Source organism: Xiphias gladius, chromosome 18 (genome assembly GCF_016859285.1).
Source record: "Xiphias gladius isolate SHS-SW01 ecotype Sanya breed wild chromosome 18, ASM1685928v1, whole genome shotgun sequence".
NCBI lineage: Eukaryota > Metazoa > Chordata > Actinopteri > Istiophoriformes > Xiphiidae > Xiphias > Xiphias gladius.
In genome coordinates this window covers 26,703,822-26,728,205 of record NC_053417.1, presented here as the reverse complement: position 1 = coordinate 26,728,205, position 24,384 = coordinate 26,703,822, and the positions used below count along the sequence as shown (strand labels likewise).

At 40.9% G+C, this 24,384-nt stretch overlaps 2 protein-coding genes across 3 annotated transcripts in view; both read left to right on the top strand.

Annotated features, from left to right (window-relative positions):
• Positions 1 to 5,085, top strand: part of ccm2l (CCM2 like scaffold protein) — a 14,249-nt gene extending 9,164 nt beyond the window's left edge. Inside the window, exons 9-11 of the mRNA XM_040153894.1 lie at positions 1,250 to 1,388; positions 3,365 to 3,512; positions 4,091 to 5,085. Of these exons, the coding sequence (XP_040009828.1) occupies positions 1,250 to 1,388; positions 3,365 to 3,512; positions 4,091 to 4,223 (420 nt within the window). The 3' untranslated portion in view covers positions 4,224 to 5,085. The remainder of the gene's footprint in view (positions 1 to 1,249; positions 1,389 to 3,364; positions 3,513 to 4,090) is intronic.
• A 3,456-nt stretch (positions 5,086 to 8,541) lies between these two features.
• cables2b (Cdk5 and Abl enzyme substrate 2b) overlaps positions 8,542 to 24,384 on the top strand; it is a 41,996-nt gene continuing 26,153 nt past the window's right edge. For both annotated transcript variants that reach the window (XR_005709386.1, XM_040152847.1), the window contains exon 1: positions 8,542 to 9,185. Coding sequence is in view for 1 of the 2 variants with exons in the window: in XM_040152847.1 (XP_040008781.1) it covers positions 8,569 to 9,185 (617 nt within the window). In the remaining variant the exon portion in view is untranslated. The remainder of the gene's footprint in view (positions 9,186 to 24,384) is intronic.

The window sequence follows — 24,384 nt, the reverse complement described above, 5'->3', positions numbered from 1 at the left end:
TTTGAATTCAGTGGAGTGACAATTAGGAATCTGTCATGTCACTTCATAAAACCTATGCATTTTGGATGTAAAGAGTGAGTACGTTGTATTTTCATGCCAAAGATGGACAGATTACAGGTCACACTGAGCAGTTTTAAAATTTACAGATTAAACACTGAAACGAGGACAATGAGAACAATTCCTGTTCGTACAGTTTCCATAGGATTATAGTACTCCTCTGTGTCTACTCTATAAAGAGAGTGCAGGATGGCAGATGGAAGAAAAAACCAACAGGTGCCCAAGTTAAGTGCTGGGAGACCACTGAGCCCCTAGATATACTGAATTCCGGACGCGAGTTACCGCAGCAATCGCAGCACAACTTTCCTACAAATGCTAAAGTCACAATAGTGGAGGAAGAGCAATATCTTGCTGTGTGATTGCAGTCTAAAACAGGAACATATTACATTTCTAATCAAATGTAATTCAGTAATACATTCCTTAATTTGTTATATGCTAACTGAATTGCATTTTTTGTTCAAGATCCAAAATGGTTTGTTAGCCAGCGAGCGAGCTGCTAGCTACTAGTCAGTTACTGTGTCGTGCTAACACCAACTAATAAATAAGCACACAAGCTACTACAGCATGTACCTGTAGAAAATGAGGACATGCGTATAACGGCTTTGAACCACCAGAATACAATTTTGCTGTAACTGTAATGTAACTGTAATGTTAGCCCTCATTGCTGACAATGGTCAAAAGGCCCGATCACACCAGAAAATTGCACAGTGAGATTCACATGTGGTTCTAGAAGCCGTCAGTGACCAGTCCAATGGTGATACTTCACCATTTTAAGTGCTGGTGTGACTGGGCCTTGACTCCGGCTTGCTGCAATCTTTTATGTTTCTGCTGATTCTGACCTTGACCTAATTGGATGTTATGTTATTTGTAAACTGTTGTTACTAATTTATCCGTTGTTTATTTGTTTGTTTGTTTGGTCGGTTGGTTGGTTTGGTTTGGTTTGGTTTTTTTTATTTGTACCAGCTGAGCAGACTGCAGTAGAGTTACTGTGTCATTAACTGTGATTAAAGGGTTTAGTTTGCAGGACCAATCGATTGGCAAAGTGTTGTCGACAGTTTGCATTTAAAAAAATGAATGAAAAATATTGTATGAATATTTGCTCTCCTGGGTCTCTCTCTTTGTGTGTGTGTGTGTGTGTGTGTGTGTGTGTGTGTGTGTGTGCGTGTGTGTGTGTGTGTGTGTGTGTGTGTAGCTGCGTAACAAGCTGAGTCCGGTGGAGCTGCAGCAGTTTGCAGTGTTGCTGAGAGAATACAGACTGGGATCAAACATCGACCACTTCTGCTCTGAGCTGTTGCAACTGTACGGAGACAACCGCAAGTTCCTGCTCCTGGGTGAGACACATAGACAGACACACAGAGAGGGAGAGGGAGAGGGAGAGCTCAGTAACTGACTGAAAGTCTGCGGCAAACCGCGTGTGTGTGTGTGTGTGTGTGTGTGTGTGTGTGTGTGTGTGTGTGTGTTCGTGATTTTACTGGATGTGTGAGTGTCTTCAGTATGTCTGTCTGTGTGTATGTGTGTGTGTGTGTGTGTGTGTGTGTGTGTGTGTGTGTGTGTGTGTGTGTGTGTGTGTGTGTGTGTGTGTGTGTGTGTGTGTGTGTGTGTGTGTGTGTGTGTGTGTGTGTGTGTGTGTGTGTGTGTGTGTGTGATTTTACTGGTTGTGTGTGTGTCTGTGTGTGTGTGTGTGTGTGTGTGTGTGTGTGTGTGTGTGTGTGTGTGTGTGTGTGTGTGTGTGTGTGTGTGTGTGTGTGTGTGTGTGTGTTCATGATCTTACTGGATGTGTGAGTGTCTTCAGTATGTCTGTCTGTCTGTGTGTGTGTGTGTGTGTGTCGTGTGTGTGTGTTTACCTCAACAAATTCATCTCTGACCCACTTCCACTGAGGAAACCACAGCTTCCTGTTAGTGAGCGACTGTGAGAGAGAGAGAGAGAGTCGGAGATGATGAGAATTTTCCCCGCACACACTGTTGAGGCTCAGCGCGCTGGTGTATAATCGTCGTCACGAAGGCTTGAGTTGTGAGGGGGGAAGACACTGGACCAGCGTCAAACTGAGTGAGACGTTTTGAAGCGCACAGACTGCGTTTGAATCCCGGAGCTCTTGCAGTTTCTCTTAAATTTTCCCTCACTGTCTTCACTTACATGCTACGAAGACAGCTGTTGTAATAGTTCACCCCTGAAGAGCTTCACAGTTCATTAAAACAATCGTTTTTGTCATTAGTTGACATGAACACCTCTTTGGATCTACCGTACGTTTTCACTGTATTATGTCAAATCGTCAAACTATTCACCCATAGCTGCACTTTCACATTAAAGTCATCTATGCAATAACTCCTTGTTCAAATCTCTTGTTCTAAATATGGTCATTACCTGACTGCGAAGGCCTTTAAACGTTTCTGTTTTTAACGCACATTGCTTAAAGTTACGTAAGGTCTTAAGGTTACGTAATAAACTAAGCTGACGCTGTTGTTTTCCCTTTTTTTTTATTTCATTTGTGTAGTAGCTTGAAGCCAGTTTTATGTACACGGAGGTTCTGTTTTATCATTTGCCCCTGTCAGAATGAATGGAGATCAACCCCAAAGAGATCGGAGTTGTCAGAGTTCATTACTAAGCAACACAACGCAGAAGTCCGGCGGTTACGTGGAGAATTCAAATTTGTAGAAAAATGATTCAGTCCTGGTGGAAACTGGGGCGGCGGCACGTGCTGCTTTCAGCGTGCGTTGCCGTCAACCCACGGTTACCTTTTTTTGATACCACGGTCAGACCTTTTCAAAAAAAACCCATAAAGTGGCTTTCAGGTGAAGGTTTAGGATGCGCCGTCTTTGTACATCGTTTAGCACACATTTACTCTTAAAGAAAAGCTTGAGGTTATACACCGTGGCCTGAGTCCTCCAAGGCCCCGCCCACATTGAGACTGACGAAGGTCACGTAACTGACGCAGGGGCCCGAAGGCTGTGCACTACTTTACACACACCTAAGCTGGTTTCGTAGGACTTGGACTGTAAAAGCCAAGAAGTTAAAACCTGTAAAACTCTGCTTCTCATGGCAAAAGGGATGACTATACCTGTCAATATATTATTCATTAAAAACTGATAATAGACTACGGATGTCCCCAGTTTGTGCCTCATGCAATCATGTTAAGTTCATGTTAGTCTAGAATCTGGCCCCCATATTGTACTTAATTAAACTTCAGGTAAAAATGCAGGAACAGTGACATAATTTTCTTGTAATTATGTCACTGTATTTTATTAAGAAAATTATTCAATTTAATTAATCATTTCATTATCGTAAACATGTAACTGCTTTGTTTCCCAGGCATGCGTCCATTTATCCCAGACAAAGACGTTGGAGTGTTTGAGAGTTTCCTGGAGAGCATCGGGATCCGAGAGGGCGGGATTTTAACCGACAGCTTTGGACGCATCAAGCGCAGCATGAGCAACACATCGGCTACGGCCATGAGAGGGTATGTAGGTCAGGAAGTGGGGACAGCCCATGATTTTTAAATCGGCAATAAACAGACTGCAACAGACATTGCTGAATTTGTACAAAAAAGGGGAATAAATCATAATCTAATTTTTTAATACCTGTGACTGTCGGCATGCCGTGTTTTGCTTTGCCTAGTTAGTAGCTTAGGGATTAGTATGTTCTCCATTTTTGTCAAGGTTTCTGTGGTACCCGATGTCATCCTCTAATATTAACAGTTTTAAATAAACTATTAGAGGATGTTTAACTCTTAAATTTCTTACATCAGATCCTATGAGAGGTGACGAGAGGTAATTTTGTCTGTCCGATAATTAAACTTTTGGTTGAGTTTCTTGGGGTTGAGATTACGTTTGATGACTATTGCAGAGTTAAGGCTGGTTTCGGTCATGGTTTCATTTACTGTGACGCAAAACCAGTCCAGGTTGAGGCCATGTGGTCCACTTTAGTATACACACAACTTCTTGCAAAACTCACACTCATTCTCACCTGGACGTGTGAGTAAGCCGTGAGTCAGAGAGATGAGGTGGCGATTAGATAAACTGCGTGTTTTCCCAGCAGGTACGACAACTGCTCTCGGGCCTCAGGATCTCAGGAATTCAACCGACGAATCACCGACATCACCCACGACATCCAGGCGCTCGGCTTCCAGGACACGCACGGAGACATCGAGGAAGAGGACTACTACCTCTGAGGGAGGGACGAAGATGAGAATGATGGAGTTTTATTCCCCATTGGATCCAGACAGCGTCTGGACTCTGGACCTGCCGAGTGCCTCTAAGCAAGACCAACATGTCCGCAGCCCATGTTCTCCCCACTGTTAGACAAATGAACTGTAAATTTAAATTCTTAATGCTGATGTCTTAAAATGCAAATTCTGTCGTGTGCACAGACAGAAAAGCAGGCGAGACAAAAAGCAAAACTGCAGGTGAGTGTAATAAAAGTAGAGGAAGAAAGTTATTCCGTGGACGACCAAAGGTGACCTGTCAATTAACCTGATTAAATATGACTGCAGTTTCTTTTTCAGTGTATCATGCATGTACAGCAAAACTAGAACTACGATTAAACAATGCAAAGTTTTAATATTTTAATTTTAATTTATTTTTTTACAACACATCATTGCTACTAAAATGAAATCAGACCTTTACTGTCAAATGTATGTTCTATGTATTTCAAATGAACCTGAGTGAAACCGAGTTTTTTTTCCTGTGGCTGTTATTTTAGAGAGAAATCAATCAAATGTCATTTTGATCATTTTACCGAATTAAAAACATGAAGATGGAAAACCAGACATTTTCTAAAGGGGCCTGTAACATAACGGAAAGCTTTGTTTTCTGTTGGAGGAAGAACGACTGTTTGGGTTCATTGCAGGCAAACAGCCATACCGTGGCCACTTCTTCTACCGCTTCTGGAGGTCAAAGGTCATGATTAAAGTTCAAACGTTGTGTCAACCAATTAAATCTCTGAATAGCTCATCGTTAAAAAAGATAGGAAACGAAAACCAACACATGTTTGAGGTGGGCAGTACAGATACTGCACTTCATTGCTGAATAAACTCTAAATGAATAACAGCCTTTTGCTTTGTAACGTGAATGAATTTGTAAGAAATTCCTACAAAGAGAAAACTTAAATTTTTGGAAATGATGCATTCATAATGAAGGGACCCTTTGTGTAGACAGAAAAAATAAATCCAATCTATTTTTGCTACCAGGTCTATGGCTCTAAGTTTGCGTAAAAGGAAGGCATCTAAACAATTTGCAAGTTCTTCTATGAGGGTTTCCGCTGAGGGACTGTATTAACCACCAGTGACCACATGGAGGCAACTGAGGATTGAAGAGAGCATCTCAGTTACTGAGCAAAAGGCTCCATTATTGGGCTGAAAGTAAAGACTGGTTCTAATAACAATGGCATCAGCTGTAAGAACTGGAACTAGACAGATAGATAGATAAGTACAACATCTAAAATCTCTTTCTCCCTTTCTGTGACTGTGCTCTCCCAACGCTGCATTGACCCGGTACGCTGGCAGCGGCATCGTGACCTTCCCATGGTGCACTGCTTCTCTGCCCCCCCGGCCCTCTCCTCTGCCGGCCTCATCGAACATAGGCGAGAGAGGGAGAGTCAGCGCACGCACGCTAGTCCCCTCGCCCTCATTACGTAACAGAGCAATGCCTTGTGCGTTTATTTTCCGATTTACTCATCATCGGCAGAGTAACTTTATTATCACCAGCAGTGACACACGTCACTGTAAATGTCGCATCTCTTAACCCTGGAGAGATAGTGCACAGGAGCTGCAAGCAAAATGACACAATAAAGATAAAAATATAGTCATTTATAGATAGGATTCATTCGTGGAGAGAACTGGCCGCTATACAGAAGGGGATTGAGGGAAGCAGAGAGAGAGAGAGATCAGACTCGCGGGTGAATCGGGATTTGCTCTTTGAAAACACTTCTGTCAACCCGGGTATTGATCTGATTTACAAAACAGATAAAACCAAAATACTAAACATTTTTTCACAAAGCATTTCAAAGGCTTCACAAAACTGGGGAATAGTGAAAAGCCCTCTTTTTTCTGTCGGAGGAAGATGGCATGTTTGATATTATATCTGCTTCTTCTACTGCTTCTAAAGGCCAAGGATCATGAGTAGAGTTCAAATCAGTCAAAACGATACCAGGAAATGCTACGAGATAATGTTCAGTTGTGTTCACAGTGCAGGAGATAAACTCTGAGGTCGTTTCTCTCAGTCTGGCTGCACAGTGCGTGTGTGTGTGGGTGTGTGTGTGTGTGTGTGTGTGTGTGTCAGGGGCAGCAGATACATTGTATAATCTCAGTCGGCATCATTGGATTACAGCTCTGTAATCTCTGTGGTCATCCATGTGGTGGCATTTACCGTCATATTATCATCATCTACTGACAAACACGCACACGCACACACACACACACACACACACACACACACACACACACACACACACACACACACACACACACGCACACAATCCCCTCCTCTGTTTTTCACACGTGGCCCTGCAGTATCTTGGTTACACCATTTACCATCCAGGGTCCAGGGTCAAATATTATTTTTGTTTTTCTCCTACAGTACAACAGCATGTTTGACTTTTGACATTTGTCTTGTCTTATTGTCAGCTTGTCACTCATCTGTAAAGCACTTTGAATTGCACTAATGTAGAAAAAGTGCTATACAAATAAAGTTTTATCGACTGATAGATCAGACACAACCACGTGTTCTTCAAAAAAACCCATTTTTCATGTTATTGTGTTTTTAAAATGCAATAGAATGTAATTTTTGTGTCTTGTTATATGTTATACATATAACAACTGAAACTGCGATTTAAAGTTTAACCACCTCCAGGGAAATAATCTGGCTTGTGCTGCCAACTAGTGGTGTCTCCCTGTTTTTTTGAACACCCTGTGCAGTGCAGCACTTCACATTGCAGCTTAAGGAAATGCCTAATCACATCTAGGCGTGGCCACGAATACAACAGACCACACACCAGGACACTCGATATCAGCGTTTAACAAACTCACATCTCTCGACGCGCAGAGGCCAGTGCAGCAACACTTTTCTTTCTGATAAGGTTTTTTTTTTTTTCTAACAACACATTATTAAGGATGAGGTTTTGGTCACTGTTCCTGTCCCTTTTTCTGCTTAGCACACCCCTAGTTGATCCCCGAGCCAGGTCCTTCACATAGACAAAAAAAAAAAAAACCCCTGTATTATGATATTTAATAAGACATGTGATCATGCAAATGAAAATGAGTTCCTGCTGAGATCAGGCTGAGTTATGTGATGTCAGTTTTGGATTTCCACCCTGCTGTTGTTGCAGCTGAGCTGGAAGGTCATTTGTGACTCAGTCGTTGCTCGGCAGATGTAGGAGATCAGGGGGGTGAGCGTGCGATAACAAACTCCCAGCCTACGGGGATTACGGAGCAGTGCGTCCCTCAGGTTATATTTAGCAGGCTACCAGTCATACTACACATTGTGGCCGCCCTGCTGAGCCGGCCGGGTTCACTCAGCTCAGCGTTGGTGTCACTGCGGGGATCAGCGCAGAGAAAATCCACCGAGGTTTCATAACAAAGTGCCAACAGCCAATCAAAGCCACTGTCAGGCAGAGCCGCAGTGATAGCTCAGTTAATGCCTCAGCAGCCCTGATACTCCAGAGATGCGCGGGGGAAAACACAGTGGCTGTGGTGGATATATGTGAATCCATACGAGACATTTCTTTTCTTCAGGAGTCAGTCAAATTTACATTCATACCACAGCCATTTGCTGTCATAGAAACTGGCTGTTCCAACCATTTATTAGAGGCTTTTAGCTTTTGGTTGTTATATTTTGTTAGCTAGATTTTACGCAGTCAATTACAACACTTGGTGAAAGGGTGTTTCAGCTGATTCAGGTCGACTGACAAGTTTGTGTTTGAGATCAGGCCCACAACAACTTCTAATACCAAACGTGCGTTTATTTACTTCCTAAAGTTGCCTCGCATGCAGCCCCAAAGTCAAGCAAAAAAAATTAGACACTCAGTATCAATGCAAGCTTTAACACCAAGGCAAGCAGTGAAGCTTAGCGGAGTGACTGCAAGTCAGTTTCTTTTTTTTATTTCTTTAAAGTAAACAAGAGGATTCAGCACAAAAAAAAAAAAAAAAAAGCCGAGCCGGTCATTTGAAGTAATTTGAATAAAATGAATCAAATATTAAAATATATATATAATTTTATGTATATAATATACATATTATATATATATATATTATATATAACCTATAATATAATAGCTACTTGTGAGAGTACGTTTTACCGGTTCTGGTCAGTGTATTTACATATTTCTAACCTTACGTACAGTTTCCAGCGTGGGCAAACTCCTCCCAGAAGGTTCTGGCTCCTGACGTCATCGCGTATTCCTGTCTGGCCCAATGAGAGCGCAGGAGGTCATAAAGCGGTCTCGCGCCGGGTAAAAGCGATTTGACAGTTGCAGGTCTCGAGCTGATCTTCCCAGTTGACTTCATCAGTGGGACAGAGACCATGGCGGCGGCGGCGGCGGCGGCTGCTGCTGCTGCCTGCGGCCAGCACAGCGCGGCCGTTAGCGGCAAAAAACCGCATACTAACAGGGAGCACAGTCGGAGGAACCGGGAGAGCTCTCGCCGGAGACAAGCCGCTCTTTTTTTTCTCAACAACATCTCCCTGGACGGACGGCCAGTCCAGAGCAATTTAGCCGAGAATGGACGAAGCCGCCACCACAAAGAGACCGACTTGGAGGGAGCCGACTCCGGCTCTAGGGTGGCGGGAGCGGCCGGGTTGTGCCCGGAGCTGGGTAACAATAACAGCTATGGGACATTCTCCGGTTTGTCAGCGTCCGTGAGCTGCGGGAACGTCAGTCCTTCCCCAACACCGAGGACAGGACTCCTCAACGTACCGCCTATCCTCGTCCTGCCGTCGGACACGGGGTTCAACGATGTGGGGAGCGCGGAGGTGCTGCTGGAGTGCCGCAGAGGCTCGTTCCCTTCACCGGGTAACAGCAACCTGCTCTCACCGTCCCCATCCAACACCAGCCTGCTGCCGTCGCCGGTGGGACCGCGGAAGTCTTCCACACTGCTGTCAGTTCAGAGCTGTAACTCGGTTTCCTCGGAGCCGAGACAAAGGTGAGAGACACACAGCTGTGTTTTGTTTTTGTTTTGTTTTTCATGTGTGTCGTTTTAGCGAACGTTAGCTAGCTTGAATGTCTCAACGTTGCCTGAAAGTTGCGGGGGGAGATTGTTGTCATCGACCCGCCGCTTAGGCAGACTGTAGCGGGGCTGCCCGGTCCAATTTAACTTTGGTTCAGGGTATTCACACTCTTATTCGCAAACTGAGCCACGGTCCTGGATTTGATGCTGTTAAGTCCTCGGTTCTCGGTAGTGTTTGTTCCCTAATGATATTCGGGATATTTTATTTTCACGACCCCTTCACTCACTAGAAATTTAAGGGACGTTTAAGTGCGTGTGACTGGTCGCGATGCCGCGTTTCTCCGCATCAACTCTTTCTGTTTCCTGCCTGGCCGGAGGTAAGAGTGAACTCGGGGCGTTTACCGCGGGCATGAGCGAGTCACGTCTCTCAGGTGAGTTCTGGGGAAACCCTCACCTGAGCATATGCATTACACGACTAGGGCCAGGTGACTCTGGGAGGCGGGGTTGGTGGATTGTTAAACGTCAGGGTCCAGCTTTATCTCTCCGGGCAGCCACCAGAAATGTTCAAGTCTTCATACTAGCTTTGAAAAAGTAAAAGCCAAATTTGACTGTGCTGGCTTGTGCTCATTTCCCTCGACGCTGTCCTTGCAAATTAGAGAGTAACTGTTGAACCACAAGACACGGAACCTCAATAAATACAGAAGAAATTGTGTCCGTAGTATTATGTATGTATTAGTATTATGGCCCTGAACGATTGGTCAGATGCTTTTAGTCTTGGTTAGTTATCTGCTCAGATCCTGTCTCATTTTAATCATCATTTACTTCATTTCGTCGTGTATTTTGTTCAGTCCAAGTCCAACCAACATAATTGTTGGTTGGACTTTGACTGGTTTGGACACGTTTTTGATCCAATCTTTAATTTTTGATTAATCTTTTAGTTTATAAAAAGCCAGAAAATGAGAAACTCAAGTTCTCAGGGCCTCGGGTGACATCTTCACATATCTTGTTTTGTCCAACACTCAGTCCAACACTCAAAGATACTCAGTTTGCAATTGTAGAAAACAGAGAAAAGTAGTAAATCCTCACTTTTGAGAAACTCAAACCACAGCATTTTTGGTACTGTAGCATTTTGCATTGATAAATTTATCAGTATTGTTGGTTATTGTTTGATGGACTAATTGTTTCAGTATGTCAGTCTGTAAAGTTTTTAAATTGGCACCAAATGCTTGGTCAGATTCTTTTAGTATACTTATTTTTTGATCAGATATTTTCTGATTTGAATTACAATTTTAATTTCATAGTTTTTTTTAAATGCAAAATCCTTCTATGTCTGTAATACGGTGTGGTTTAACACGAATGCCTTTTAGAACTTTGGTGTATTTTGTTATAAAACATGTTTTAGAATAATCTGTTTATACTCATCAAAATAAAGTAAAGTATTGTTTTGCTGTCGGTACCAATACTCAATGCCGATACTGTTTGCATACTATATGAACCATGGTCAACCTTAAATTGTTGTTTTATTTCAGGGCTGTAAAATAAGAAGCATCTGTGAGCTGCAGATCCCCTATAAATAATCGTATTAAATCTGAAATAATCAAAATAACATCAGCATACAATAAGGAAATAGCACTAAATAGTGTCTGCAGGTAGAGAGTTTGAATGGGACAATGTTCCTCTTGACCTTTTAAAGCACAGACCCAAACTTGGCTTTTTGAATTTGAGGAATTCTAGTAACTTTTATGAGTTAAAAAATTTGTCATACAGTTAACACTGCAAGAAATCCAACCATAGGTTTATTCTCAACTTTGTTAATACCTTTGAGCTTGGGTGAATTTGCAGTCTAGTAGGAAACCTCACTTTTAAAAGGAGTTCTCTGTTGGGGAGGCAAGTGGCTTTGTAGAGGGGAAGTGAACCCAGAGACGGTTAAAAACCACCAACAGAAAACATGAAGTCAAGCTGTTCTGTGGCACAGTAACCCAGAATCATTTTCACTCGGGTGTTTACTGCCGTAACTCTGCTGACAGTGGGAGAACCTGGATGTGTAGATGGATGGATGAGACGAGAAAGACGCAGCAGCAAAAGTATAAGAGCTGCATTTCTTAACATAAACTGCGTAAATATGGTTTTATAAGGAAGTGAGAGACAGCAGGAGTGTGTTTTTATTAAACCCTTTCATCTGGCAGTGGTTCAGACATGCTGTGCTTGTGTGAGTGCTGATGGATGGATCAGCTTCGTCACCATGTTGGCAGCGTATCAAACCCAGGGAATGTCTGTCCCGCAGCGATAAACACTGCTTAACCTATTTACAACTAACAACAGGCTGAGACAGCTCATCAGTCAGACGGCAACTCCTGCTGTATGACTTGATTTTGTTTGTTTACTATGTTCTTTGCACATGCAGAATGTCATTGTGTTTCATGCCAAGATGGTTCTTGTCAGTATTAATAATAGGGAGTGTAATGAAAAAAGGTTTGAAAAGTATTTTTTTTAAATACATTTATTGTTTTGTTTGTAAATTATCAGAAAATATTCAAACATGTCCATCAGAATTTATCAGAGCTCAAGATGATGTTTTCAAAATGCTTGTTTTGTTTGTCCAACAGTTCACAATCCAAAGATATTCAAGACACTCAATTACAGTGTCTTTAAAGAGAAAGAAAGGAAATCATAACCTCTCATTTGAGAAGCTGGAACCAGAGATTGTTCAGCATTTTTCAGGTCAGACATATCACGCCTTGTTGGAGACGTTCCCAGTATGAGATTCCTTCACTATCAGAGCCTGACCAATACTGGATTCTTAAGGCTGATATTGGTTTTGATAGTTGGAAATGTAAAAAAACTAGTGCTGCAACTAACGGTTATTTTAATTATTGATTAATCTAGCGCTTATTTTCTTGATTAATTGTTTGGTCCATAAAATATCAAGGGAAAAAACATGTGTTTCCCAAAAACAAGGTTCATATATTCAAATTTTAAAGGGGCAACTCAAACTATTTTCAGATCAAAGAATTTTTCAGTGATTTTTTTTTTAAATTGATATGAAATGCCCATCTTGAATTATTTAGTTTAATATCACAGAGGACAAAGAAGAGCAGCAAATATTCACATATCAAAAGTTGGAATCACAAGGTATTTGGCATTTTTGTTTAAAAAAAAGATGATTAATGGATTATCAAAATAGTTGCCAGTCAATTTTCTGTTGTGTGATTAATTGATTAATCATTTCAACTCAAAAACATCTGAGTAATCACAGATTTATTGGTCAGACTCTACAGATAACTACATCTTGCACGTAGATGTAAACTGTATTGAAATTTAGAAATTTGTAAATATGTTAACTTCCATATATCACGAATTTAGCATTAGGTCTGCTGTTTCTTATAATCAGGGCCACATTTCCCATGAGTTCTTTTCTTTGCCCCAAATGTTTTCCATTTACTTCTCAGTACTTTCATCATTTGCCATCATCAAGAAGTCATAAAACTTGAGCTCTGTTTGCTGCAGAAGAGCGACGCTCCATAACTGTGCTGCAAAGCACTTAGCTGGTTACTGTAATGATGTCTCTAGACCATTGCAGTAATTATTAATTGATGGTGAAATACTTCTTACAATTGGACCGGAGCAGTATTTGCAAGAACCCAGTTCTCCATGGAAGTAATTAAACTTTCATGAGAACCTCGCTAAAGATCTAGTCGGCTGGTCAAAGAGTGAAAGTGTGTCTGGGAGTTTGGGCTAAAGGAGAAGCTTGGAGCTGGTAAACACACACAGTTTCCTGTGCTGACAGCTATCTGGGACTGAAGTGTCTGAATTTAAAGGCCGCCTCCTCCTCACCTACACACTTCCTGGCGTGATGAATTTGGCGGTCAGCAGACGTGATCATCAGTCACGTCCTGTTGAGCCTCCCTGTCTGTTAACAAGGCTTAGCATGTGAAGTCCTGCCAGCCAGCCAAACACTTCATTAGCCTACTGAGTGAGCACATATACACTCACTCGGTGACACATACAGTGTCAACAGTTTAGCTGCTCAATCTGACGCTCTAGTATACAGTCAGTGAGGACTCTTGGCTGGTATTGTACACACTTTTGGCTGCTGAAGGGACTGAACTTGTGACTTCACTGGGTTACAGTTTTGATTCCTCACCTTCAGGTTGTGCAAAGAGAGGTGTGACTTCTGGACAAGCTCCATTTATGTGTGCGTGTTTTTACAACTTTCGTTGGGTTCAACAGCCTTTTTATGAATAGTGTGGTTGTTTCATTTTTAGTTCAGGCTAATGTTTTCTCCCTTCTCCTCTTCTTCTGGCCATGTGTCAGATTGTAAGAGCAAGACACCAAACCCATGTGTGCATGTGAGGAATAAATGTAGGTAACTTCGGGCAAAAGTTTCCAGAAAATTAACATAAAGTGTTTGGAAATTAAACCCCCCTGTCAGTCTTTACGATATGTGGATGAAAAGATGGCTGTGCAGTTCACATTTTAGCTGTCCAGCTGTTGTTTTAAAGTGAGGACAAAAGCTAAATTAGAAATATTCACACAATAATATATAATGGTTTCCTGTGTAAGAGGAGTGCTAGAAAAAGAAGCAGGAGAATTCAGTTTAGGAGACATACAGGATGATTTTGCTTTTTGCTGCGTCTGTTTTTAGAATTCAGGATACCGAGATGTTTCTACTAAACTGAACATTAAACATTTATGAGATTGGCTAGAAAGCTCAACAGCCTCAAACACTTTGGCGGGCAGAGGCAGAGACGACGCACACACACACACACACACACACACGTTTGCAGCGCATTTAGAGTGAGGACGTAATGACATAATGCATTTCCCAAACCTCAACAATCATTACTACCAAACCCTCTGCTTAAATTTTAATTCTAACTCTTAACTTTGTACAAAACTGATTCAGCATATCCAATCGCTGCATCCCTATTGAATCCAGAGATCTTTTTATTTTTTTACTCCTCGGTCTACTTTTTAGGCATATCATGGTCTACTCCTTACCCAGCGTCACAGCACAGGTAGTACTGGTAAATTGAGCGTTTTTGTTCAGTCCCTTTGTTTTGGTTAAAAAAAAAAAAAAAAGGCCAAACTTAAAATTACATGAAACTCACTCCTGAGTAAGTGAACGAATCTCACACTCCTTTCATCACAACTAGCTAGTGATTTATTACGGATTGGAAAACAGTTCCTTAAGTCCATCCCTGACCTCCTGTCTTGTTCATTATCTACCTGCCTATTAAGGTTTATTCTCTGCAGACTGACTGTAACCACGCTCCAATTAAGACGTCAGGCCAAGTCTTCAGTTATCAACCTGTGCGTGGACTATGCAGGATTATTCGCTCCCCTGAGCAGTGTCAGTCAAATGAACTAAAATGAATATATAGACAAAATAAGGAACTGATTAAATTGGTTCTAGACTGTAGCATTAGCAATCTCTGCACTGATTGTAGCATTGGTTAATGTAAGGTCAGTGTAAGGTTAATCTGTGATTGAATGTGCCAGGGGGGTACACTAAAACTCTGCTGACCTAAGTGTAAACCAGGTGAGGGCACCCAGTCAGGTCTGTTTGGCTGAACTTCCCCTAGGAAGGTGTCAGGTATTCCTTGAATGACCCCACCGTGACGTCGCCTGTTTAAGACTCCACACTAACTGAGGACTGTTCCTGGTTTACATTAGGATTTGGTGTTTCCCCTGATGACATAAGCCCAGAAGACTCTCTGGGCAGATTTGCTGTAAGGTTTCCTGGTTCAGTTTCAGGTTGCATCAAGTTTCATCTAAGACTCCCAGAGGTTTCTTTCTTTTTTTTAAATTTATTTATTGCCAGGGGGAAATAAAATGTAAGTGCTGTTAATGGCTGATAAACCTGAAAAGAAAACAAGGGAGATGAAAAATCAGTGTGGGTCAGCATGACTAAGCTTCGGAGTAAATAACCACCACATGAGAAACTGAAATTCTGTTCACACAGGCGCAGTTTTACAGGGGCAGCTGTGATCATCTTATAATTAGTACAACATCCTCATAATTTTAATCCTGTCCTCGTTAATCACATCATTCATTTTTCTGACACTGAGCTCGGTCTTTTGCCTGATGTTGAATACCAGTGAAAACAATGCTTGAATTGTTACTGAACTTGCTTTGACTCATATTAATCCAACCGACACTACTTACGTCAGACGTTAACAAGTGTAGCTCAAGCTCTCGGACATGCAAAGTGGCGGGACCATCTCTGATGAACATTAGTCAGGAAATACGTGCGATAAAATTTGAAAAATCTCTTTAAAGTGACTGATACGCAGTGCGGACTTTATTTGACTGCCTGATATTTATGCAACTGCATTTTATTAATTATTATTATTTAAATATGTCTTGAATATTTATAGTCAGATATATCTCAGGTCAGTATATCCTTGAGAACAAGGGAAATTGCAGTATACAGTATATTGTTTATCTGCAATGTGAATTGATGTTTTTGTCCAGAATGACTTGTTACTTTATTGCTTCTAGCAGAAAGCCCCTGGAAAGTCCTGCTTAAGTATTTGAGGCACCCCAGTAGCCGAGGGTTTAAGAAGTTTACCATAAACCACAACATCCACAATTGGAGTCCGGCAGAGTACCTCGTTGCATCTCTCTCCCTTATCTCTTGTCAACTCCATACAGTCTCTAATAAAAGCATAAAAATGCCAAATACATGGGAAGAATAAAGCCTTTGGGTCTCTCTGTCTGTTCATTATGTGCATATGTTTTCTCATGGAGTCCCTCTCTTGTTTTCTCCCGGTAGACTAAACAGAGTTTTAGGATGTGGATGTTTAAATTTGACCTGGTTATTAATCAGCCTTTCTTTCTTTCATGTCTGTCTTTTCTGCTCTCTGTCTTTGTAGTCTTTTGAGTTTCTTCTGACATGGGTTGAACTGATATGGTATGTTGAAGGTTGATATTAATCTTGGTGACATTTTTGAATTAATGCTTGGAACCTTTTTTTTTTTTTTTTTTTTTTACCATTTTCATGCTAAAACATGAAATGCTTTAAATACTGAGGGTTTCTCATTTAGACCATCATCAAGCAATAAAATTACAACTGTGACTGCTGACACTGCTAAAGGACTCGTGAACTATCTGAGTATGGTGAAGAATTTATTTTGTCTACTAAAATAGCAGTATCAGTGTGGTTCATCAGTCTAACACTCATGTACAAACAGATACATGTTGTCTTGATTTTGTCCTTGAATTTTTCAGTCAAACTCCTTCACCCCCTCACTCTTACTCTCTCGCACACTCACATACGCACACACACACCAAAACTGACTCCATATAAGTTGGAGCAATGAGCTGCTTTGTTGCTGAATTTGTTGCCTGAAGCAAAAAATTTATCAGATTCAGCAGAACGCTGATTAGTTCAGAGTTAGACACACCCTCTGGACTAACACACACACACACACACACACACACACACACACACACACACACACACACACACACACACACACTGAACTATGAGAACAAATGAACCCAGATAGATGGAATCTGTCTGACATCATGTGTGTGTCTTGGTGTGTGTTTGTGTTTGTCTAAACAAGCATGCCTCTCCAGTGAAAACAGAGCTGAATCCCACTCCCCTCCACACCCTTAACACACAACATGCACACATGATTTCTCTCTTATTCAGTCTCTGCAACTTTGCTTCAGACCATGTCCACACTAATGTGGATAAATTTGTAAAAATAAACAACCTTCACTGTTCACTGTTAAATCTCTTCTCTGTTCTCCTGGTTGGCAAATTATAAGTGATTTAGTAAAGAGTATGAGTGGCTGGAAAAGTAATTTAGACAAATATATAGCTATGTAGTCCTCTTTGTCTCAGCAGTATAAAGGTCCAGTCACATCTGGTCTGTCTACTCTGGGTCTCTGTGGGCTTTGTTATATTTATAAGCAGTCACACAATCCACGTCTTTGTTTCTCACGTGTATAAATCAGTGACATGATGAGGCTCATCAACGCTTCTGGCTTACTCTTTTTTTTTCTCTTTACCATTTTCATGCTAAAACATGAAATGCTTTAAATACTGAGGGTTTCTCATTTAGACCATCATCAAGCAATAAAATTACAACTGTGACTGCTGACACTGCTAAAGGACTCGTGAACTATCTGAGTATGGTGAAGAATTTATTTTGTCTACTAAAATAGCAGTATCAGTGTGGTTCATCAGTCTAACACTCATGTACAAACAGATACATGTTGTCTTGATTTTGTCCTTGAATTTTTCAGTCAAACTCCTTCACCCCCTCACTCTTACTCTCTCGCACACTCACATACGCACACACACACCAAAACTGACTCCATATAAGTTGGAGCAATGAGCTGCTTTGTTGCTGAATTTGTTGCCTGAAGCAAAAAATTTATCAGATTCAGCAGAACGCTGATTAGTTCAGAGTTAGACACACCCTCTGGACTAACACACACACACACACACACACACACACACACACACACACACACACACACACACACACACACACTGAACTATGAGAACAAATGAACCCAGATAGATGGAATCTGTCTGACATCATGTGTGTGTCTTGGTGTGTGTTTGTGTTTGTCTAAACAAGCATGCCTCTCCAGTGAAAACAGAGCTGAATCCCACTCCCCTCCACACCCTTAACACACAACATGCACACATGATTTCTCTCTTATTCAGTCTCTGCAACTTTGCTTCAGACCATGTCCACACTAATGTGGATAAATTTGTAAAAATAAACAACCTTCACTGTTCACTGTTAAATCTCTTCTCTGTTCTCCTGGTTGGCAAATTATAAGTGATTTAGTAAAGAGTGTGAGTGGCTGGAAAAGTAATTTAGACAAATATATAGCTATGTAGTCCTCTTTGTCTCAGCAGTATAAAGGTCCAGTCACATCTGGTCTGTCTACTCTGGGTCTCTGTGGGCTTTGTTATATTTATAAGCAGTCACACAATCCACGTCTTTGTTTCTCACGTGTATAAATCAGTGACATGATGAGGCTCATCAACGCTTCTGGCTTACTCTTTTTTTTTTTTTTTTTTTTTTTGAAGTAAAACATTTGCTTATGATGGACACCACGACCATGACTGTAAACCATGAACTGTAAAGGCCGACAGTCATACCATAGGTCAGTTTGAATCCTCATTTTCCCACACTACAACATGAGCATCATATTTTATACATTTTTTTCTAGCTGGAAGAGAGTGTGATAGAAGTGTGACAGAAGTCCTGCAGACATGGTTAGAGGACAGATGCGCATCACTGTATTTCTCCCACACAAAGACGCACACACGCTCAGTCTTATCGGTCACATCCAGTTTAGAGAGCTCTGTTCTTTACACAGCTTAGACACCCTGACTTTCCATTTCTTCCCCTTCAAGATTCATATCAAGTTATTAAAATCTTTGGGTTATTTATAGTGTAATGAACAGCTGACGTCCTGCTTCATATTCATACAATGTAATGTAAATAAAGCCAATATAATAAAAACTTTATTTTAAATCAGCTTACAGGTTAAAGTGTAAAGATAAAGGAGTATGTTTGACGGCAGAGCTGGGTGGCTAGCACTGGTGGAATAATACACCTTTTTATCTTTTTGATAGACAGCAAAACAGTTTTTACCTTACAAATAAGCCTCACGGTATATGCTAAGTTAAATAACATTTAGTGTGTTGAAACGATGAAATGGTTTGTCAATCAAAAGAAAATGAATCACCAACAACTTCAATGGTGTATTAATCATTTAAATCATTTGTCAACCAACAATGCGAAACATTATGTGTCCATCTTCTCAAATGTGAGAATTTACTGCTTTTATCTGTTCTATACATTATCATTGTAAACTGAATAGCTTTGGATTTTGGACTGTTTGTCCTCCACTGTTGAAATTGTAATGGGCATTTATTACTGATTTTGGACATTTTCTAAAAAATCAGTCGATAATGTCAATAACCGTCAGTTAACAGTACTGCAGGTAGATGCCACTAAACCTAGTGCAACTGGTTATCTGTTATTTAATGGTGTCCATGTCAGGTCAAGCGCCTTAGATGTCACAATGGAGCAAACGCTCTTTAAAAAAACAGCCAAACACTAAAACTTATGTAACATGTATGGAGTAAAGAAGTATAGCCAGATTCCAGTCACATGACTTGGTTGACCATTTGTGGGAGATGGCGTATTGCAGCTCTGCCAGCTTTTCTGTTCACATGGCAGTGACCCATACTACACATTTATTTATTTACCACCATGTTTTATTTTCTAATCACACAAATAAAATTGCAGCTGCATTAATTTACATAAATAATTCCAAAAAATAACTAGAAAATACGCTCAGTTGAGCCCAGACCTTCACCAAGGCCAATGTCAAACAAGATACACCGGACTTCAGAGGGAAAAAAATTCATAGTAAATGATCCATATCGGCCCCAAAATTTAATGGGTTCTTAGGTGGCCCTTGCCCCATCCCTCAACCGAGTTCAGTGCATATCGGTTCAGCACTTTTGACATAATCCTGCTGACAAATAAACAAACAAACAGAAAAAAGTGATTACATTATGTCCTTGGCAGAGGTAATTAAATGCAGCATGTCAGTTACCACATATTTTTACGTTTGTTAATTCTGTCAAAGAAGGAAGAAACAAATGTGGAAGCTTTTTCAAAGGAAATAGCTTTTGGCTGTGCCTCTTGAATTTTTCATACCAAATATAGAGATGTGTCGTGCATCTCCAATGTAGTTTAAGAGCAGAAGATATTTCTTAAAGTAATATTACGTTTTTTTTAATCAGGCCCTCACATTTAAAGCATCAAGGCCTCTCTCTGGAGTTACCATTTTGTTTTGGAGATGAAACACAGAAACTGAGTGCAATGCCAAGAAAGAGAAATAAGAGGATGGGGTGAAGAAGAAGGATGAGAAATGAGGGATGAATTATTCGCAATCAGGCAGAAGGAGAAGCAGTAGGAGTCTTTTAATCTGGTGATGTAAGACACATAACAGGCCTGCTGGGTAACCCTGTGTGCGTGCGTGTGTGTGTGTGTGTGCGCCTGTGTGTGTGTGCTTGTGTGTGTGCTTGTGTGTGTGTGTGTGTGTGTGTGTGTGTGTGTGTGTGTGTGTGTGTGTGTGTGCGTACGCGCCGCCCAGTCAGAGCTCCATCTAGTGTAATCTGTGGAACGTCCAGTGTCCATCAGTCAGTGACAGTCAGTGTCAGAGGTGTGGACAGACTGTTCTTACACACTGCTGCTGCCTGCTGTGGGTGCAGGGTGAGGATTTAGACAAAAGAACATTTAATCTGTGGTTGGTGGTTTGGCAATGACAAAATGCGTGTGTGTGTGTGTGTGTGAGGATTTAGTATAGGGGGTGTTTTAGTAAAGCTGTGCGTGTGTGCATGTGTGTGTGTGTGTGTGTGTGTGTGTGTGTTTTAAAGTCTCTCTGAACTCAGACAGACAGAAACAGATGTGGAGAGACAAAGGACCAGTGAGGGTGAGAGAGCACTGCATTTACAGCTTTAAAGTCACTTAACTTTTACAACCTGGGTCTCACTTTAGGCCATTATTCCTGTCAGTTTCTCACCAGTTGGAGTGATGTGTAGCAAAGTGCATCTTTGATGTCAACAGTGAAGCCGAGGAGTAAAATAATTCCAGAAACGGTTACGAATGATGGTCAAAACATTTAAAGTAAGGAATTCACCGATCTGTCTTTTTCTCCTACTGTACAGAGTCCGTGCCAAGCAAAGCACTTTCTTCACCCAAATTTAAAATCTGCCGGCCTCTTTGTGTGGAAATGTTTAAGATCATTATTCCATGTGTAAGTGAATGTGAGGCTGTAACCTTTACTGCACCAACATCCTTTTTAGGCCTGTGAAAATTTGAATTACATTGATAAGAAAATGTATGAAATTGCTTCATTGCGGCGCGACAGTGCCACATGAGCAGTTGATGTAGGTGCCAATCCCTCACCGCACCAAATGAACTGAGCAGAGCAATAGTTTCCGGGTGATAACGGATTTGCTTTACAAGGTTGGTATTGGAGCTGATAGGTTGGTGCATTCCTGCTTAAGATAAGACTGGTTAGAAAAAAAAGTAGACTTTTCCCTTGAGGTGAGCAACATCAAAGAATGAAAAGCATTCTGCACAAAGCAGGACATTCACTTCAGATTTGGATAAACATCTGCTGAATGGGGAAAAAGAGGACCTGCTTACAAATTGCTTTTTTTATATGATGATAATACAGGACAAGAAATACCAGTTTCTCACTGGTTGAAAGTGTTTAACTGGACACCTCAAACTAAGTTCCTGTCAACAGTGGAAATCTATATTTATTTATTTATTCCGACCGTAGGGTTGATTTGCAATTTTAACTTATTTATCTTTGTGTCCTGCAAAATGCAGCAAGTCTAAGACATAATTGAAACAATGTATTTTAGGACTTAATGTTGAATACAGTTGAGCAAGCATAATAAACACAGCGTCAACAAACATAAACAGAGAGCGCAGATCAGCGTCAGTGTACAGAGTCATTCACACTGTTCCTCTGGCACATGCGACTGTTAGATTCACTATGAGATAACCAGAGCCAGCTAGCCAACCGTAAACTGCAGCAGGTGTGCGTGTAGTTCAACTATTTACATTACACTTTGAGTGTGATTTAGTGTTCATTTAGGAGGCTATCATCTGCGTTGCCTCCTGACTAAAAGTATCCTTTTTCTGGCATTTTGTAATAACTCGATTTTCCTGATGCCACATTTAACGCACTGCACAAAAACAAAACATTCAGATTTATTGAATTAATTTAATATATTGCCCAACCTTAATTGCAGTAGCTATAGTAATGTTATAGATGCTTCACACTGTTCTTCTGGTTAACTGGCTGGTGAAACTAACCAAACCATGGGTCAAAGTGTGTCTGCAAACACACTTTAACCCACGACGGAGGATTTAAACACAGTGGACGTAATCAGTGGTTATAGTCTAGATATCTGACGCATGTTTGTTCTGAAACGAAACTGAAATGAAAATTCAGTTCTATGATGTATGAGTGTGAGCACAAATGCCAAAAATTGAAAACATGGTGGACGGCTTTAAGAATCGACATTGATTCCTGTCCCTACAGAGCAAAAGATCTGCAGAGGCAGATTAAGCCTGTGTGTGTCCATATAAACCAGTGGTGTGTGGGTGTGTGTGTGCGTGCGTGCGTCTGGCGAACAGTCTATTCTGGGCTGAACCCCTCTGCCTCTGATCAGTGGACGCTGTATGTGAGGAGGAAGCAGCTGTCAGCTCGCTCATCACCATACAACAAAGGCAAATATCAGTGATCCTCAAGGGCGAATCAGGTCACAGCAGGGCAGAGTTTTTCATGGCTCATAAAAAAAACTCTGATGCCATGATGGTCACTATGGTACAGTTCATCATTCAGTTTCAAGCAGTCAAGTAAAGGAATCCAGTCTTATTTTTTTCAGCAAAGATTTTCAGTGTCGTATTGTGTTGTTCAGAGTGTATTCGTGTTTGTTGTAAGGATAGAATTGAAAGTAGCTGTTGTTGAAAAATGTGCTGCCCATCATCAACTCTTTTATAGTTTTGGAATGAAAGCAGATATTTTTGGAGCAATAAGGGGAGGGAGAGCTGAAGACACAGGGAAAAGATACAAGAGATTAAAGTGGCACTGGTGTAGATGAGAAGATTATAGCTGTTTTTCAGGCTCCCTGGATAATCTGACATTTTCTCTGTAGTTTTGTGACAGACTGTTCAATAGTTCAATCACAGCACAGAGAGATAGAGATGAAGGCATGAGGATAAGAGTGGGGGAGTTGTGTACACATAAAGTATTTTTTTGTTTAACTCTGTTTTTTCTGCTTTAATTTTATTTGTCCAGGTGATCCCTAATCAGTTCAGCTTCTGAGAGTGCGGTGATCTGCATGGGTCAGGGAGCATGAATGTTATTAACACTTAATTGCATGTAGCCTGAAAAAAAATTCAAGATGGAGTTCAGTCTAATTGTAAGCCTAAGTATTAAATTTCATCTGGATTTTATCCAGTTATGAGAAATGACAAGTGTAAATGGGGTCTTTGTTAATATCAACTGTAGGAAATTGCGCTGTGCCTCCCGCAGGAAAACTTGTGAGTGAGTGGTGCCAGGTTTGCTTGCAGACGCAGAGAGCCGGTTGTGGGGTTGTACGCAGAGTGTGAGAGAGGAGAGATGTAAACACTGGCACGGTCTAATAGAAGAAAACGGGTTATGTAACGCATCATCCAACTTTATCAATATAAACAGTATTATCTCATCCCGTGTCTCGTTTGAAAATATAACGATAAACCTTAAAAAGTCGATATACCGCCCAGCCCCACTGACTGATGGGATTTGCGTCACATTTGCAGATTTAGTAACAGCAAAAAATAGATGTGAAGACAGGTAGTGAGAAAAAGAGACACAAAGTTGAGCTCCATCCAATTGTTTTAAGTTTCTTTGGCATATCAAAAATGAAACAGCTAAACAGTAAATAAATACCTGGTCTGAGCTGGAAATATCAGTGAATTAAGAAAAAAAAATGTTAAAATTAAGGTTAAGGGAAACAGCTTGATAATATAAATAGTGACACAGCGGTACCTGCTTCTCATCTTTTAGGTTTCGGTGTTAGTGAGCCAATGTCCCAGGATGACTCAGATCTCAGAATCCTAGTTATATGTGCCTCTGTAGAAATATTGCTTCAACTTACCATTAGAAAAGCACCAAATAAAAAGGCTAGCTGACAAATACACCACACAAAGTGTGTGGACAGAGGAGGCACGTTAATTCTTAAAAACAATATAGTAGTATTGCTTATATTAACAGTTTCTGTGTGTGTGCATCTGTATTCAGTTAACTACTCTGTAAAGTAATAAGTAACAGAGCTACAGAACTAGAGTAGAGACAGTTAGATCAACAGGAGGAGAGAGAGTGCATGTTTTATGTGAGGGAAGAAAATGTAACCAGAGTCAGAAAATAAAGCAAGTGAAAAGAGAAGAAAGAACAGAAAGTTAAACTAGAATTACCACCTCGTGGTTGTACGCCTCTGCCAGCCAGTCAAGTTGCAGTTTAATCCCATGTCTGTTCAGACTCATAGAATATATCCAGTAAAGACTTCAAAGGAATTTCATAAAAGGTATTAAGTGTATTTCCTCATAGTTAGCAT